The 18,603-nt window shown below is 39.4% G+C and overlaps 2 protein-coding genes across 2 annotated transcripts; one reads left to right on the forward strand and one right to left on the reverse strand.

The window, feature by feature from the left end:
• Window positions 1–1,708: 1,708 nt before the first annotated feature.
• On the reverse strand, window positions 1,709–10,619 carry LOC141908755 (protein zer-1 homolog). The gene is given in 17 exon segments (XM_074798937.1): window positions 1,709–3,214; window positions 3,784–3,881; window positions 4,375–4,563; window positions 4,818–4,885; window positions 4,977–5,024; window positions 5,107–5,177; window positions 5,268–5,358; window positions 5,688–5,864; window positions 6,473–6,526; window positions 6,617–6,671; window positions 6,896–6,955; window positions 7,051–7,109; window positions 7,892–8,035; window positions 8,434–8,551; window positions 8,921–9,436; window positions 9,438–9,942; window positions 10,461–10,619. Coding segments are annotated over 16 exon segments (2,409 nt in total). The 5' UTR covers window positions 9,920–9,942; window positions 10,461–10,619; the 3' UTR covers window positions 1,709–3,035.
• A 4,836-nt stretch (window positions 10,620–15,455) lies between these two features.
• LOC141908796 (UDP-glucuronosyltransferase 2A1-like) lies at window positions 15,456–18,239 on the forward strand. Its single transcript, XM_074799004.1, has one exon. The coding sequence runs from the start codon at window positions 15,466–15,468 to the stop codon at window positions 16,807–16,809; it is 1,344 nt and encodes a 447-aa protein (XP_074655105.1). The 5' UTR covers window positions 15,456–15,465; the 3' UTR covers window positions 16,810–18,239.
• The last annotated feature ends 364 nt before the right edge of the window (window positions 18,240–18,603 follow it).

Below are 18,603 nucleotides of genomic sequence, written 5' to 3' on the forward strand. Positions count from 1 at the left end.
ATGCGTCAAGACAAAAAAGGTTAAATACACTTAGAAACAATAGACACATCTTATGTATGCGCAGTTTAAACTGAACACGACGGCCTTTCCACCTGACCTTCGTGTCCAGTGACGTAGCAGGTCTACAGCTAAAACGCGTCGGTTTTCATCGAGCAAAACTCAACACCAAAACTCTTGAGCTAATCCATCGAAATCAACGCTTATATCTTTTTACATTTTTCCTTTATACTCACACTCTTCAACAAACAACATATCAGTTGCTACAAGGTTATTGCAGTTTTTTATTGTTGTTTTGTCGAATTGGTAAAGCTGAAATTTCATTCATTTCTAGGCCGTTAGATAAAACAAGCTTTCAGCAGTTGTCCTCAACAACAACTTTTTTCTATTGGGAGAAAGATCCTTTCCATTTTTCTTTAACTAGTTCTCGTAATGTCTCAGTTCAGAACGTCCTATCTTACCGCTACAAATACAATTATTATACGGATGTTGTCAGTCTCTCCGAGGCATAAATACGAACAAGATATCCGTCGTTATTAACTGCTGGTAAAAGGAAATTGTCAAATCATCTCGATTACAGTCATAATCTAGAGTAATTCGTGCCGTCTGCAGCCGAGACTGCGGTTCAGACGTTCAGAATATTATAAAAGTCCATGGTTTTCAAATCAGATGGCGACTGGTAGATATCAAAGCCCGGTACCATTTTGTGAGCTTGATTCGATAGGGGAAATCCAGCTCGATACTGTATAGAACTCGGTGCAGAATCGCAAACCAAGAAACTGTGGCACTGGATTCAGAGTCAAATGAGACCCACACAATTGTGGAATCAGGTCCATCCAGGCATAGACGAATTAAATTCATAACTGTGGAACAGAGTTCAATCCAAAACAACAACGGGTCCACAAATTCAAGATAAGACCACAAGTAAAAGTAGTCACAGGGCAGTAACCTGGCTTAGGTATATACACGAGGTTAGACCGTGTCGGAGTTTACTCAATGTATTAAACCATGAAGGATGTAAACAATATAATTGCGGGATTGATAAATATTGGATCATTAAGAGCTAAGATCAAACCGGTAATGACCTACGATTAACACGGAAACTATTTTACTCTCTGTGCACATAGGAATCTCAGCATTAAATATTGACTATATTCTGGACGTTATTAATCTCTTCCCCAAGGGCAGCGTACTTCAGACATTTCCTGTAGCGAAGGACAGCTCAGCTAAATGCCGTTGCTCCTTCCCAGGCAGATCCGTCTCAAAAATATGTTCTCTAACAAAAAGTTATCTATTCACTAACAAAACCCATCATCCTTTCATAACAAGAGATTCTTTTTTAACGGGGTCCGTCTGCCTAGTTTACGAAGCCCATCGTGGACTCCATTGTGAGGTTGTCTCAATAAGCCAGTTGCACGCGAGTTTAACCCCCTAATATGTCCATTCCAACAGGAAATGAAGGATCCTACGCGAGTTTCAAGCAAACGCCATTCCCTTACTAGATTCCATGTCAGAGCGCGGCCTTGATTGGGTTTCTAAGTGACATTTTCGGGACACGGGAACAATTCTCTACGACTTGTCCTCGACTTATAGGTCAACGAAAACCAACACTACTCGCATACGCAAACGTGACAAGACTGAACTGAAAACGAAAACTACAATAACAAACCATCTTTTTCAATGATATAATCGTATTTTATAATTTATTCTTTTATTTACGCGTTTGCATCATCGAACATAATACGTAACATATATTCATGAATCAAGCGACGCAATTGCGACATTGGTTTAGTATTTTAATGTATTTACATGACTAGTTATAGTGTGTTAATGCAGATTACAGCATGAATCCAGACTTCACATTGTGTTCAGGGGCTGGTTCCACAGTCGAGACTTAAGTCCATGAGTTGGCTTAAGTCTTAAGATTGGTCTTATGGTGTAAGATTGGCTATAGAACTAACATGGTCTAAGACTAAGCCAAGACTATGGAACCGGCCCCAGGAGACATTTAATTGTAAATGAACTACAAACACCGGACATAAGACATTCAATCACAACAAATTGCGAATGTCTGAGAGGTGGTTCCAAGATGCGGATTATGAAATCCCCTGCAAAAAGTGACGTTTTCAGAGCTTGTGATTAGAATTAGTAGCAATGAAATTAGAAATAGATGATTCGTTCACAGCACGACTGATACATAGTCATATATAACGCGTATACTGAATCACAGGGATATATAAAAATATAGCATTCTTAGAATTTCAATAACAAATGTTTTTATGAATATGGATCCTATTTATACAAACCACTAGAGGCTCGGTAAAAGTTACAATAGTCCGAGAACGGCCTTAGACTGGTCTAGAGAAAATCGTGAGGCTAATATGATATAAGCTTCGATTGTGTAACAACAAACCCCTGGGTCGGGGGTAAGCCATTTCAGGACTTCAATCCATAATGTGTAAACAAATATCAATTCTAAACCAATAATTATTGATCAATTTAGAAAATAAAATATGACCAATCATTTATGACTAGTCAGAAGTTGCTAGGATGACTACAGTGCCAAAATGAGCTATGACCGGTCTTGGTGAATGCAGAACCAAAATGAGCTTAGACTTAAATCTAGGCACAGGCTATTTACAACTGGGTAATAACAATGTCTTCCAGCACCGCGCGTTTTAATACAAGGGCAGGGTCCCTACAGCTCAGTCATTCTCGGATATAAGTTTTCAAGTTTTAATAATTCTAAATTTGAAGGAAGCGTCTGCATCACTTTCATAAAAACCGCATTACAGTAGACTGCTCCTTAATCGGTACTGTTTAAACCATGAATTCGGTGGTTTTGTAAGCAAATCCTGGACTTTACCGATTTAGGCATAGTCTATTTACTGTACAATTTCTAATTGCCAATTTCGCAAAATTAGACGAGTTTCTGGAATTTTGCTCAAATTAAAGGAGTTTCAAGCACCTTTCGACATTAATTAGTCGTAGGGACCCTAGAGAGTCTCATCACCATCCATTATGGAGAAACCAGTCGATCATTCATTCATTGGTTCGTCCTCCGGTGCAGGTAATTCACCGGCGTTGAATTTGCGAATGTTCTCAACGACTTTCTGCGCGTAAATTCGAATGCGCTCGTACGGTTTGTCGTGATTTAAAATAGCGTTCAATAAACTGATGCCGTTCTCTTTCTCCACCAGTTTACAATATTTCTGGGCTGAAAAAGAAAGGGAGAGAAGTTACATTCTTTCTGGAAGATTCCGTATGAAAACAATGTGAATATTTTCATCTCATTGCACTTATTGGTTACTTCATATTTTCGAAAAACCTTAGGGAAACGCTTCCACATTTGTGATTTAGCGTTAACTTTGAGTTAAAATTAGAGTTAAAATCATTTTCAATACCGGTAAATTAACTCTCGAGTCAAATCTCAGTTCAGAATTGTAGAACTGGTTCCAGGAATTTGAATCTTTATAAGTTTTGAACTTGCGAGTTCGTAAAATCGTGAGCTTGAGTGAAGCACGACTTATCACCTAAAACTTATCTACCGGTATGCCCAAAATATCTAGAATTTTTACCGCAATAAGCTGAAGCAATCTGGGGCCAGTTGCTCGAAAGTTGGTCAGTTGATAGAATTATGGTATTTATCCATCGGTTATCTCCAACCAACTGGCCCCAGCCCTGCAGCAAGCTTTATGTATACCCAATCTTGCAATTTCAGAAACTTTAGACTTGTCTTGAGATTTGAGGCCTTGTTTCATGTTTTTTTATTTGTTCTATACTAACGGTAAACTGATGTGAGATTACACAGTGCCCACGTAGCCCAGTGTTGAGACGCAGGTGTGTCGAAACAATTCAATAGACTTAATATTGGCTCGAACGACCTGAAAAATATTCACTTATAAATTCATTTCAAATGATAAGAAAGCAACGAAAGAGACATAAATGCCATCGAAGGAATTCTCGAATTTCACTTGATGGTCTTGCACCAGTTAATCTAAAAAGTCTTTCACATCAATATGTTCCTCGTCGACCACTTAGATCCAGCAATGATCCAACAACTCTAGTCAAACGTAATAACACCCGCGTTGCTGGTCACGCTGCTTTTACTTTCATTGCACCTATATTACGAAATGCTTTACCCCAAAATATTTGTTAGTTTTGAATCATGTTTAAAAACATTAGTTGAGCTATATAAGCAAATAAATCATTATCATTATGTTCAAATACTGTACCCAGTTGCACAGTTGTGAGTTCGAGTTAAAATTTGTTCATTTTCAATGAGTCAAATTATAACTCACAACAGCGGTTCCAGGCACATTTAGGCAACTCAATGAACTAAATCTTAAATCAATTTCACTTTTCCAGCTTAGTTACCGGTAGTTGATATTTCGTTTTGAGTTGATATCCCAGCGCTCTATAGCGGCAACCATTTTGTTGAGCGTGTCGTCGAGACTGGGGTCAGCGAGAGTCCACGCGTCTGCGCCGTCGGAAGCCATGTGAGCCAGAACACCAGACGCATTATAACTGACTTCTATACCATCGCTATCGCTGTCCAGCAGATGACTATAACAGAACAAAAATACAAAATTTCAACACTTTTAAATCTTATATATTCAGTTTAATTTTCTTTTGGAACCCGAGCGAAATTTTCCAAAATCCGCTGTCATATAGGTCATGTCATATCCGCTGTTTGGAAAATTGTAACTTCCTTAAAACGCATGTTCCATTTTCGGGATCGATTTTAAGTCGCTCGAAAAAACTAGTCCATAATCTGGAGCATAAAACCCCTCCCCGCTCTCTTTAATCATGATATCTACCTGAAAACCTGCACGTACTCCTTTTGCATGAGTTTTGGCCGAAGTTCAAAATTTTCAGCCACGTTGCCCTAAAAACAATAATTAAATGTATGAAGTGCGTGCCAATTACATGAGAAAAAGTGGACCAGAAAAATGTCTACTTGAAAAGTCTCAACTAACCATCAATCCCATCATATTACGTAACAAATCGTGTTCATCCGGAAATTGCTGCAAAATAGAAAATACAGCTTGTATTGAAATTATAACGCGCTGTATACAGGACGTCAACGATATTGAATGTCATACAAACATCTAAACATCTGATGAAATATTTCATGCCGCAACCTTCTAAAAATCGTGAACAGTTTTTCGGGGTTTCATCTGTAAATATGAAACAAGTTTGAACAATATCACTACAGGGGTAGACTCCGCCTAAACCGCTCGAGTTGGGAACTTTATTTTTCTACGAACCGGTTATATTCCACATCGTGCTCCACGCCACTTCTAGAATTTCGTCGCAAACTTTCAAATTCAATTTGTATTCGATAACTTTCAGCATCATCTGAAACGCAGATAGAAACAAATTATATATTAGTGTTTCCTAAGAAAACAATCCTAGTAGTGATATGAAGAAATAAAGGCCTCGTCCCCGGGTGAAAATGGCTCTGTAACTTTGTGGGTCTTGGTCGATAGAACAATCATACCAAATTTGGAATTGATCTGGTAAAAACTGTAGGGCTAGTAGCAATTTTAAAAGTTGACAGACGCTCAGCCCTAACCCATCTTCGGTCACAGTGAAGCTTAAAAGGCATAAAATCATGCAGCATACAATAATTGAGACGATCAGTCTCTACACGAATGCTCCATCTGTTGGACAGTGTCTAGACTTACCGCGACAGCTCCCAGATCGCCGACGAGTTGTTTTTCTTTGCCGTCGACCTGACACGCGAGACTGTTCAGCAGATAGATTCCGATTCGCTGAACGAAGTCATCGAGATTGTGGTAAATACCGCTGTTTGGATCGATTACGTTTAGCAGAATACGAACTGTTCGCTCGTAATGATATAGCTATAAATAAACAGCGAGAAAATTACATTTAAAACCCATTCAACCCATACTACACAGGGTTCTTATAGATATTCCCTGATATTTCCCTGACCCTTAACAAAAAATTCCCTGATTTGAATTATAAGACAATCTCAGCGGAGGTGTGTTTCTTCTTGAGAGGTTCTTTGTGCCAAGACAACAAGACACCGAAAATTCCAATTTCCTGACTTTCCCTGCAGGGCAAAATAAATCCCAGATTCATTGATCAGTAAGAATATCTGATAAATACTGTGAATTCTAACCAAGAACAAGACACCGAAAATGCGAATTCCCTGATTTTCAAGATCAGAGAAATCCAGAATTCCCCGATCTGTAAGAATAACATGAACCCATTCAACCTGAAATAAACTTAACACAAACTCTTTCAAGTAAAACTACTGCTCTTAATTCAAGTTATGAGTTAACCAAACTCACGAAGGGAAAATACTTGCATTACACTTTTGGTAAATTTTAATTGTAAAATTCAAAACTTTTAATGATCAGCATCAGGTGATGTGTTGAGTCTTGTGTAAGGATAGATTTTGTCCCTCAAAGGTTTTGATGTCAAATCAAAAGATACCGATACTTACCAAATCTTGAGGAATACTGAATTGACAGAGAGTTAAACCACAATTTCTGATTGTCTGAAAAATGAAAATTCAAATCATTCACTGTCTTCGTAAAAGGGATATAAAAACAACACGATCGAGAGAGGTTAGAAATGTGTTGCTTACCGTGTCTTCAGAGGGATGATTTTCCATTGCGTCTAATATCAATTTAATTGTTTGCCTATAAACAATAAATAATTTCAATATATCAGTAATTTGATTCAAATATGAGACCAACTTGGTTTCATAGTTGATATCTGACTCAGGGGTAAAACATCAAAAACGAATTTTTTTCTTACTCTTAGGGTCAAAGTTAACTGATAACTGGATTATCAGTTCTACAGTAGTTTGTTTAAAAGCATTTTTAGGAGTGTTTAATGAACAATGAATCCTCTTTACACTGACCGTTTTTCTTGTAAAGTCATCCACTTCCGATCGAGTCGAACCAAATAGAAAATTGACGCACTGAAAATGAAAATTTCTCTAGAAAGGTTTTCAACAATTTTCTAAAATTGAATTTCAGGATAAGAAGTCGAATGAATTCAAGCATTTCTACAAACCTCGTCGATATTTGAATGTGTTTTTCTAACGGATGACGCTTCATCGCCAGCAATAACGCCTGAAATAGTAATTAATTTCTGGTGACTGTTGATAAAGGCAATTCTTATGAAAAATTGCAATCGGGCTTAGATAGGAATCGACATCCCAGAACCATGCAACATGAAGTTTTAGACGAATTTCCGTAAAAAAATTCTGGATAACATTTAATTTCAAATTCGCAAATATTTCCAAAACCGGAATACGTCACATTGAAATACATTATCCGTACCGATTTCTCGATGCCATGACGACATGATTCATTTGTAAGGTTCGATTAAAGTGTAAAAGTTCAACGGAGAATTGTGAGAAAGCGAACCGTAAATCAATCGATCCTAGACGTGTCTTTATCTTTTAATAATGAGTTATAGATTCATGACAATCAGTGACATATGTTCAATTCTACATTGTAACAGCTTGTGCATTCTGATGCCTATACATTTCCTAGTAAAGTACATTATTTCACATTTTTGTAGCGATAAAAAATCCTGACTTGTTCTTCGTTGAGCTCGTGCAAATTTTCAAGCTCAGGTCGATTTACGAACCTATCAGATCGTAAGGTGATCTGATCAGGTCGTTAAGTCAACCTGGACCCGGTTCCACATTTGTGAGTTAGAGTTAACTCTGAGTTAAAATTAGTTCATTTTCAATGAGTTAACTGTGGAACTGGGTCCTGAGCTTATTTTAAGACATCTAAAAATACAGTCCACCGACGAAAATACCCCACCCTCGGTTTTCCACTTGATGACAAAAATCTAGTTCATCGCCAAGTGATGTGATGATGATAAATATGATGATAATTACCTGAAGTGCGGCTGAAGAATGTTCGCTGTTCACGTGACGCAGAATTAAGAACAATCGATCTAAAGCTTTCAGTAGCGGACCTTCGCGATCTACGTACATTTTAACGGATAAAATCAGCTGCTCTTCATTAGCGTCACCAGTAATCTGAATAAGAAACAAATCACTGACCGCACGAACCGTAGCCAGTCCTACAGTTGTGAATTTTACTCTAATGAGCACCAAATCCAATCAGCTATCCTGCTAGTAGGCGTGCGTATAAATAAGACAATTCACTCAAATTCTCATTCATTTTCAATTTACTGTCGTCTAAATAATGCACATGAAGCATTAGGTAAATCTTATTTCTTTCTTTCTTAATAAACTCAGATCTCAAGGGTGCATAAAATAATGGCATAATTCATATTCAATCATTGAACATATCAATCAAGAAATCTGAAACTGACCCCGGTTAATCTTTTAAGTAATCAAATACAGACATATTTTCGAATTTTTTCATGGAACTTCCCATCCATGATCGGCACAATTGGGGAATCGTTACACACCTGTTTTGCTGGAATATTTTCTCTCTGACACGGGGAATCTACGCATTGAAATAAACCTAAAAAGTCAAAGTATCTGCCTTCTAAACCATCAATAGGACATTTCGATTCCGACTCTTGCCTGAAATGGGAAAGTGATCAAAAATTAACAGAACGGGGATGAACATACCTCTGGTCATTCCAGAATTTGCGGACTACTGTCCATCAGGATCCCTACAGATCAACTCATTTTATAATCTAGTAACCGTCCAGTAAGTAAAACAAATCCTGGACCTAAACTACACTGATTTAGGCGTAGTCTATTGATGGTGCAACTCTTTCTAAAAATTGAAGGATTTTTTAAGGGGTTTCAGGCATTTTGCTCAAATCAAAGGAGTTTCAAATACCTTTAAAAAGTATTTTCCACTAAGAACGAGTTCTTAAGGAACCAGTTGTAGGGACCCCGTGCATATGAGTGGAAGCAGGGTTCAGGGTGTGTGGTTAAAACTACCTGAGGGTCGAATCATCGAGTCTATGAGACGTGGGTTCGTATGGCCGGATTCCGGGCAGGTCTGTTCCCGATAAATCCAGTGACCTCAACTCAGGCAGTCCTCTTACCAGATTAGCTACGTGCACGCTGGCATTCGGATATTTCACTGGACTACTGATGTCGCAATCCTGCGATAAGTCTAAATGACGTAAACGTTTCAGCCGCGTTAGAACGTCGACGGCCGACTGCATCGCGTGATTCAAACGCACGTCGTAAAGAATCAACGAAACGAGATATTTCATATCCGCGAGACGATGCATCGACGATATATCGATATCGCACTTCGATAGATCGAGATAACTCAGTTTATCTAACGGGTTTAAAATCACGGCGATCAAATCGTTCGCGGAGGGATACGCCGGTGGTAAGTCCGTCTGATCGTCCGGCCGTTCATTAACGATCGAATGAAGCGACAACAGCCGCAATTCGCGGCAATCGAAAATGAAATCGCGTCCGAATTTAGCCGGGGGTGGCGCCATCGTCGTTGGGCGGTGAAATCTCAACCGAGTCGAACAGACGTCGAGGGCTATCGGTTAAACGTAACGCGCGCAGATTCCGACAGTATTTGTTAATCAAATGCACGACGCGTTCGGACACGTTCGGGCAGAATGATAAATCAACGTCGAAAAGACCGTGCCTCGCGAGTATCTCAAAACCCTCGTCGCCGATTTCGCTGTTGCATAAATTTGCGCGATGCAACTTCGTGCGCGTTGTGTCCTCGAACAGACGCACGAACGAGTTGTTTATCACGTAGCCCATATCGATGTATTTGTTGAAGAGGCTTTCGCAGATTTCGCCCGGTAGGACGACTCCTTCGCGCAGGCTGTAGTTACCGCAGTCGTCCACGTAGCTGATCGAATCGTCCAGATGCAGAACGCATTGTTCCAAACACAGGTCCTGCAACGATGCGACGGCGCCATCTTTATTCCGACGATGAAAATCGCTGCAATCGCTCTCCATACCGACGCACGTTGGAATTTCAGCTGAAACGAAAGAAGTAACTTTAACGTCACCAGAGAGGTCAGGGTAGGGCCTATAGCATGTGGATGACCTTGTTTTTTTTAAATCCGAGTTCCGCACATTTTCACTTACGAATACTTTTTTTCACATTTCCATATATATCTTAATTATAAAAGGTCCCGAAAACGAGCCTCTCAGCAGCAGGCTTCGAATTTCAAAAATCAAGTATAAGAACATTCAAGCAAGTGACGCTCCTGGTGCTGACAGATTCATACCCAATATTAATAAAATTTTAGAAAATTCCACCGAAGTACGATGTATCTTAGATTAAGAATATTGCTATATCGCTCGTAAACCCCACACAGTGACAGGCAGTGAGCTGCTATCTTTCAGAAAATATTATCATGGCATGTGATATTTTGACAATGCGGTATTCCTGTAAGGCCTAGCCCTATTTCGCACTATGATAGTAACACTAATTAAAATCGACTATAGACCACTTTCAGTTCAGTTCGACGACAAAATTGGGGACTTTTTATACCTCACTCGAGTGGCTTTCAATTATTGGAAATGTCTCGGAGAATTTATCCCCGGGGAATTTATCTCGAAAACATTAAGTTACAGTCTGATAACATTGATGCAACATTTATAAATCAAAGGACAAGGTAGGATCTTCGAAGTTTTGCTGACATTTTGTCATTTTATTTGGGTCATGTTGCGTATCAAGATTCTACATTCTAAGGGTTCGAGTCCCGGTATTTTTGCGCAATTAAATTCAAGCCAATGTAGAATTTATTTTGCAGAAACGGTAGCAACTTAACGAGTGCTGGAAAAATTCAAATACTTTCGATACAGCTATTCGCAAAGAGAGAAAAGACAACAAGTTGGATTTTATTGTGAATGTAGTGATACGGGTGTATTGCGACCGGCTATGGTACTCGTGCGGTCTGGCGCGGAAGCGGCGGCGGATGCCAAAATTTGAATCGAAATAGAAACATCGATTGATAACTTTCGCTTTATCTCATCAGAAGCCCAAAGGATCAGGTTGAAGTGTCAAAGCGCCTCCAGGAAGATCCTAACTGCAGCAACCGGCGAACCCGAGACACGCGCCCGGCAGCCCGAGTAACGTCGGCAAATTATGATACCTAAACCATTTTACTCAAAGAGACTCATTTGCATATTCAAAAGTCACGAGTTGAGAATGGAAATGACAATAAAACACGATACTTTTGTAAACACTACGAGGGGTACCCGAGGCAAACCGGCTTGCCCACGCGGAGTCTCGAGTACTTTTCAGGTACTTAGCCTAGAAAGTAGAAATTCCCTTCGTCGGACAAAAAAGTCACGGAGTGTTTGTCTCGCCACGCTTCTAATCAGTCAAACGGCAATACGATCGCACCCATGTACTTTTAGAATTTATATCGACATAACTAATGATAAAAAAGTTGGCTTGCCCGGATCCGTGCAATGTATTGAATTTCGGAAAGAGCCATCGAACAAAATAATAGGATTTCAACGACAATATTAGTACCACCCCTCAAATCGTAGTTCATGGTAACAGCGAAGGTAAAAAATGATCGGTAGTTCCGCCTTTCGATGTATAGCTGAATTGCCATCTGCAACCGGACTGCAACTTGCTTGGAAAAAAAGAAACATTGCCTTCATTTGAATTCTTCAGCATAAGAATCATAAAATGACAGTCACTGAAGGAAAAACGAAGTAACAGTACATTATTACACAAAACATGAAAAGTACATCTGCACTACAGGCCAGACTTTGTAGACAGTTACTAAAAGTTTACCCCCGGGCAACAATAGTCTGAGCAAATACGTTTTTACTACTATTGAACTCTAGGGTTAGGAATACTTTAAATATATCTCCATAATAAATACATTTTCATAGATCTCCTCATTTTCACATTAAGCCCAAAGGTAGAGTTCGATACCAAGAACACGCCCTAGAATTATTCATGTCAACGTTATAGTAAATTTAAGATCACTACCCAGCTGCCAAGTTTATCAATATGAGTGAATTAGTTTAAACAGAACCGAATCACATTCTAACCACAGTTTATAGATCACTCATTACCGGTGACGTTGCGATCAACTTTCCACACTTCTCAAAACCTAAATAGTATTCTAAATATAAAATCTCGGAACAAGAATAGATATTTCGTTTTATAATACAGGCCCGGATCGGGTCAAAAGGACCCGACACGAGAATTGTATGTATTTCACAGAAAAATGCGTTTGGCGGCTGTGACAGGTTGAAGGACGCGCAGCCAGTTCACCGCATTTTCCGTTTACCCTTGAACTGCGGGAAGAGTTTTATGTGCCATCATAAAAAATCGAAGTCATGCTGACTCTTCAGAGTTCACAGACTGTGCGTATAAGTACATCGTAGTGGAGGTGTCTGGAAAAAAATGAGATTTTCATCGCACTGTGTTCCTCATTTTATGCATGTATAAAGTCTACGAATTTTCATATGCAAATTGCTAATACATATTATAATACATTTTCATTTCTTTTCGGTATAAAACGCCTACAGGGCATCTTTTTATAACGTATTTCATTTACTTCGTATTTGTTCCCATCCTGGCCCATTGCGTAATCGTCACTCCGGGCGACTGGTATATGGTTGGTCTTGAAACTGTCTTGGCAGTGCAATGTTGGCCCGATCCGATATTCCCGTGTGAATGAGATAAGATTTCGTAAGAACAGATTGCACGTCTTCGGGACAAATCTTCAGATTTATGTGTAAAATAGATAATCATTCATCCAATTTCAAAATTATGTTTGGAAAAAATACGAAGGTAATTTTCAGCTATTTCTCAATCATAGACCTGTGCACACCCCCATAATGACCTTGGCGAATACCGCAGACGTGGATGGAACCAGTACGGTTGAACTTACTCAAAAACTCAAACCTGTTCAGGCTGTCGTTAGTTCAACATCAGACCAAAGCCATTCAGATATACGTTTATCAATTTATGGCTCTTTTTGTTTCAGAAATAGCTGCTACCACGAGCGAGCTTTTCGATAAAAATTTGTTCGCAAAAATTAAGTACCGACGTGAAACGTTCGCATCACCATTAACCCAAGGCTCGTAGAAAAGGGGACATCACTGCCCACTGAAGTATACACGCATAAGCGAAAATGAACCATGATTTTCGGGCGAAGATTTTGGAAAATACCCAATAAAAGATCGCGCTCCTAGATGTGTCGGCCTTGTATCGATGACACGAACTGATTTTCGAAGAAGTCAAACAATTTAGACGCATTTCCCCGATTATTCGGGTTAGTTAAACACAGCACATAATCTCAAATCTTCGGCCGATATTTTCACAAAAGATTATTCCAGTTTAAATATATCTGTATATCCAATAAAAGAATAATCTAAGTGCGCGAAATGTTTTTCCTAGAAAAAACCATCTAAAATTGACCCAATTCCCTTTTTAATCGCGACTTTGCTCGCTGTTTGACCAGTCGGGCACTAGAGCAAACGAAGAGTCGCGAAACGAAATTCGGAAACGTTTTTGAAAAATTTGAAGAAAAATTCACATAATCTGTGCGTTTTGGAGAAGTTGAAAAATACAGCAGGAGCCAGCTTCAAACATTTCTACATCAGAATCTCGTGAACAAATTAGATCCTCGGAACTGGGGCCAAACATCAAAAATTGAATTAAAACGACACGAAGTTGGGGACTATCGATATATAGACCATGCGTGAAAATGTTTAAAAAAATGTTCAGAAGAAGGAGGTGTTAAGTGGGATGTGACATATCGATTGAGTAAAATGATTATGTTGTATTTGTCCTAATAATAGTAATATTGATTAATTGATTTCTATAAAGCGCCCTTTCAACGTATAGCATTTTAGTTAACGATGTTTTTGTAACAATGTCAAATAATGTAACATTTTAATGAAAATTGATTTCTAATACTCTATTGTCCTCTCGAAGTACATGTCTATATCAATCGCTTTTATATGAATAAGGGTAAAAAGTGCAAACTGTATATCATATTATATCTGTTACGCAGACGTTACTATTTCTCTAAACATATCGATCCCGGTGAGCGTTTTGTTATAACTGCGAAAGTCAAAAGCCCGCGAGATGAACTGTACTTGGCCTCCTGGAATCAGTTCGCGTTCGATAGAAAAGCGCGGTTCGGAAATAAACGGCTTTTATAACGCGCAAGAACGGCCGTGTATATATTCTAAAGAATGGAAGGCGTACTACCGACTCGAACGTTTGTATTCATACACCTCGTGCTATCCGACGGACGGCAGCGCGTTGCCGCTCCGCCGCCGCCGCCGCTAGCCCGCCGTCAGATAAAATGACGCGGAGCGCCTCGACTAGAGAGAGTCAGTTGAGGTGACACACCCGTTACCACAACACACCTGCGCCGCCGATACCAACAGTAACTATCACCAACGGAATAATTATAATCATCAATACTTATTCAATCGGTGAGTCCATTAAAATGTATAAATTATTTTCACAAATTAAAAGAAAAAATTAATTTCAAAAAGTTATTCGTAGAAATAGTGACAACTTTTTTTTCGCGCATTTTCTATTTGAAATATCTAAGGTTTTTCATACGTAGAAAATTATGCCCATATTTCAAATTAAGATATTCTTTTTGAAAATCATTTATGTCGCTCTTTCTTTTTATATTCGCGCACGTATTGTCTTATCATTGCATACATTATTAGGCTTTTCTTTCAAATTTCATTTCGTTTCAAGTGATTAAAGGGAAAATGTTTCTGAGGTTGATACGCGCAAACTTTGATTTCAAATTTGTCGGGATGTTTTATGCGATAGATGGCATTGCGGTCGTTTCGGCTGGAAACCAAATAAACCGCGCGCGTTTAGTGGCGCGATTTCCGAGTTGATTGAGCATTTTAGATGAAAAACCAGTTTTTTAAATAAAAAAATACGTATTTCAAAAGTATCTATGAACACGGGTTAAGCGTATTAAAGTTCTAGTGTAAAGAATATCGTATCAAAATTTGAAAAAATTGCACATTCAAATTAAAAACGAAATCTATTCATCAAAATATTTCGAAATATAAATTCACATTATTATCATAAGATTCGTTCGCCGGCGGGTGGCGATATAGAATTTGGCCGAGAATCGGAAGCTGAAAGCATTGATTAATTCGGGATTAAGGTTTTAGAAATGAAAATATCCTTTTAAACTTTTTAAATGTTTTTACTTTTTTTTCAAATTCCAATTATAGATTCTCGTTCGCTGAAAAAAATGGGGAAAACGATCGTCAAATTGATTTTCCTGTTACTGATCTATCTGTTACAAGCGAATGCCGGTAAAATACTGATATTTTTCGTGCCCGGTAGCGGCAGCATGAGCGAACAGTTGTCGATAGCAGTTGGCCTTATCGACCTGGGTCACGAGGTACACGCGTTGGTCAGCGAGGACATGCACGGTCACCCGATGCTGGCGAAATTTCACGACATCGAAATTCACTACCACCGAGAAAAACCGGGTACGACCTACGACATCGAGAAATTCGGCGAAGAATTGATGAATTATTACATCGAGGAACACAAGTCTCAAGCGGATGTATTCTACGATGTACATCTGAAATGGGCGCGTAAAATGTGCTGGTGGACCGGGCACGATAACAACACGTACAGTCTACTGCGACGCGAGAAATTCGATCTGGCTGTCTTCGAAACGTTCGTCCTATGCCACCACATGGTCGCTTATAAATTAAACATTCCGTACGTGACCGCCTCCAGTTTTCACTCGGTAGTCGTGGCTCGCAGTCACCCGCTGATGACCGAATTTACGCATAAAATCGCGGGCGAACGAAACACGTTTCTGAACCGATTGAAACTATTCGTGCACATGTATCTGGCCGATTACGCGGTGCGCTTCTGGCTGAAAAATGACGAGCTCGGTAACGTCGACAATCAACCCTACCCTCCTCTAGACGAACTCGTACTGAAAGCCGAACTCTACCTGAACAACCAGAACGGAGTGATCAGCTATCCGACCATGTCGATGCCGAATGTAATTAAAGTGGGCGGTCTTATAGCGCAACCGCCGCAACCACTGCGAGGGGAGTTGAGTGAATTGATGAACTGCAGCAGAGCTCAGTCGCACGGCGTCATAGTCGTATCGTTTGGATCAGTATTCGCCACCGTACCGAATAGATTACTGATACCGATGATGCGAGCATTCAGTAAAGTTGACCAGTTGGTCGTTTGGCGGCTAAAATTCCGTCCTGGTCAGGACACAATCGTTAAAGTGCCGTCCAATGTTAAAATGTTCGACTGGTTGCCGCAAAACGATGTTCTGGGCCACGAAAATACGAAACTTTTCGTTACGCATGGAGGAGCGGTTGGGATGGCCGAGGGTGTGTATAATGGGATACCGATGCTAGGAATGGGAATGCAAGGCGACCAACCGCTCAACACCCAACGCATGGAACAAAAAGGTTACGGAATCAACGTCGACCCGACGACCTTGACCGCGCGTTCGTTTCGGGCCGATATCAAACGTTTATTCGACAACTACGCCACCTATCGACGAGTTACGAACAAAGCCTCGGCAATTATGAAACATTTACCGAACGCCCGGAAAGAGGCGGCATTCTGGATCGATCACGTGATGCGATTCGGTTCGGAACATTTACGAACGGTTGCCAGTGACATGCCGCAATATCAGTTATTGATGTTGGACATTTTTGCATTTTTTACATTCATGTTTTGCATATTCGTTGCTCTGATGCTATTCGTGATTCGGAGCTTCGTCAAAAATATCTTGCCTCGACTTTTTTACCAAACACAACGATTAGCCGTGGCAGATAGCGTAAGATTAGACGCATTGTCGGTGAATGCTCTGTATATGAAATCAGAATAAGATCAGTTTTCTCTTGAGCATGTGCATAGTGTACATAATATACCCATTGGCAGACTAATGACTAATCTAACTGAAATCTAAAGACTTAAATCTTTAGGGACGGAATTTAGAATAAACCCAGAGAAATCCCTCGCCTAGTTGAATACATTAAGGTACATGAACAGTGATATCTGCGCAGGGTGCTGCTCTCTTCAAACACATTTTTTAGATAGATCATTTTCTGAGTATGTATCTAGTCTTAATCAAAACGACTAGTAATAATTTTTGAAAATATTTTCTTGGTAATTGTTATTGGGTTTTTGGGTTTGGCTCCCTGGGCCCTCTTAAATCCGTCCCATGGTCGGTTTTCAGATGAGTGTGTCGGGTAACACTCCGGTCAGTTCTGTTGGCGATGGCAACATCTCCGTAAATCACTGCGTCGACACATAATATCCCACTCATTCGGGCTATGTATATATCTCTAACTGAACACCTGTCTCGTAAATATATCTATTGCAATTCAATTGTCAATATTTAAGCTCACGTTTGTGAAAGCCCACGTTAAAAAGATATACCGTTTACATGTTTTAGATTGGTGAAAATGTGCTTTCATTATCGACAGTTCATTCAACTTTATTTTAAAGTGGGTCTTTTCAATGTAACGAAAGTACATTTCACATTCAAGTTTATATTATATAATTGTGAAATCGTGGTGTATTTGATGTCGTGTTTTGTGACGTGAAATGATTTATTTTTGGGCGAATAGTTCGCTGTACACGATACGAGCGTGAAAAACATTGTCAAGAATATTTGGAAACTTTTCCGCGCTACGAGCGCACAAAGGTTTCTAAATTTTTCGCATCATTTCACGGAATATAACGATTACGAATCGTCCTGGCAGTAACTGTCGTTTCTGTCTGTCGTCATATTTAACCTGAATTCGCGTGGAACTTGAAGTAGTTGTCATTGAAAGCGGCATAGCCGTACTTTAAGCGGACAATAGCCACGTGTGCTCGCGACCTCAGCCTTACACGGTTTGTAGTAAAAATCAGGTTCAATTCAACACCCACGTGTGTCATCTTTTATGTGACGCCTATTTCTGGGGCAAATTTCTGGTTATATAATTTCTTCAATGCCATCGAGACGGATTCAATTCTTTCGAATGTCGTGTAAGTCCAAACAATGTAAACATAGGTCCCGTTGTGTTTTGAGACTAATTACCGAGTTCAAAATATACAAATACAACTATCGCCTTTTCATTCTCGATACTGTGGTGATAACTGGTAGAAGCTCAATGCACTTAGCTTAATCTTGGTGAAAAAAAAAAACTGTGCGACAACCGTCTTAATCTTAGTGTCACATTTATTAATAAGGGATTAACTCAATTCAATGTTTTTTTCTAATTTTATGTTGTATAGATAAATAAATGTTAACGAATTAAATTAAGATCCAGTTTATCAAAGTAATATTCGCGTGTCACCCGCGTTGGGATGCGCTGCATGTTGTACAATTTTACCAACGTTTTATTTTTAAAACATGTTTGACAAAAAATATTTCATAAAAGCTTCAGAAAATAAAGATGATTATATAAGCAAATATGCGCATGTTTAATTGAGGGTTGTTAAGTAATGGATGCTGTCCGCACCCGACCATAGAATATTGAACATTTTGAGACCGGTCTAGTATCTCGGGTTCCAATTTCGCAATTGTGGATTTTTTCAGTGGATCTGTGTGGAATTGTGAACTTTGCCTTTTGGGCGAATTGTGAGGCACCATACACAAACTAAATGTCGTACGTGAAAGATTTTACCGTTG

The sequence above is a fragment of the Tubulanus polymorphus genome, chromosome 7, assembly GCF_964204645.1.
Source record: "Tubulanus polymorphus chromosome 7, tnTubPoly1.2, whole genome shotgun sequence".
Lineage (NCBI taxonomy): Eukaryota > Metazoa > Nemertea > Palaeonemertea > Tubulaniformes > Tubulanidae > Tubulanus > Tubulanus polymorphus.

Coding starts and splice junctions, on each gene's coding strand:
- LOC141908796 (XM_074799004.1), top strand. CDS start 15,466: ATGAATTATTACATCGAGGAACACAAGTCTCAAGCGGATGTATTCTAC.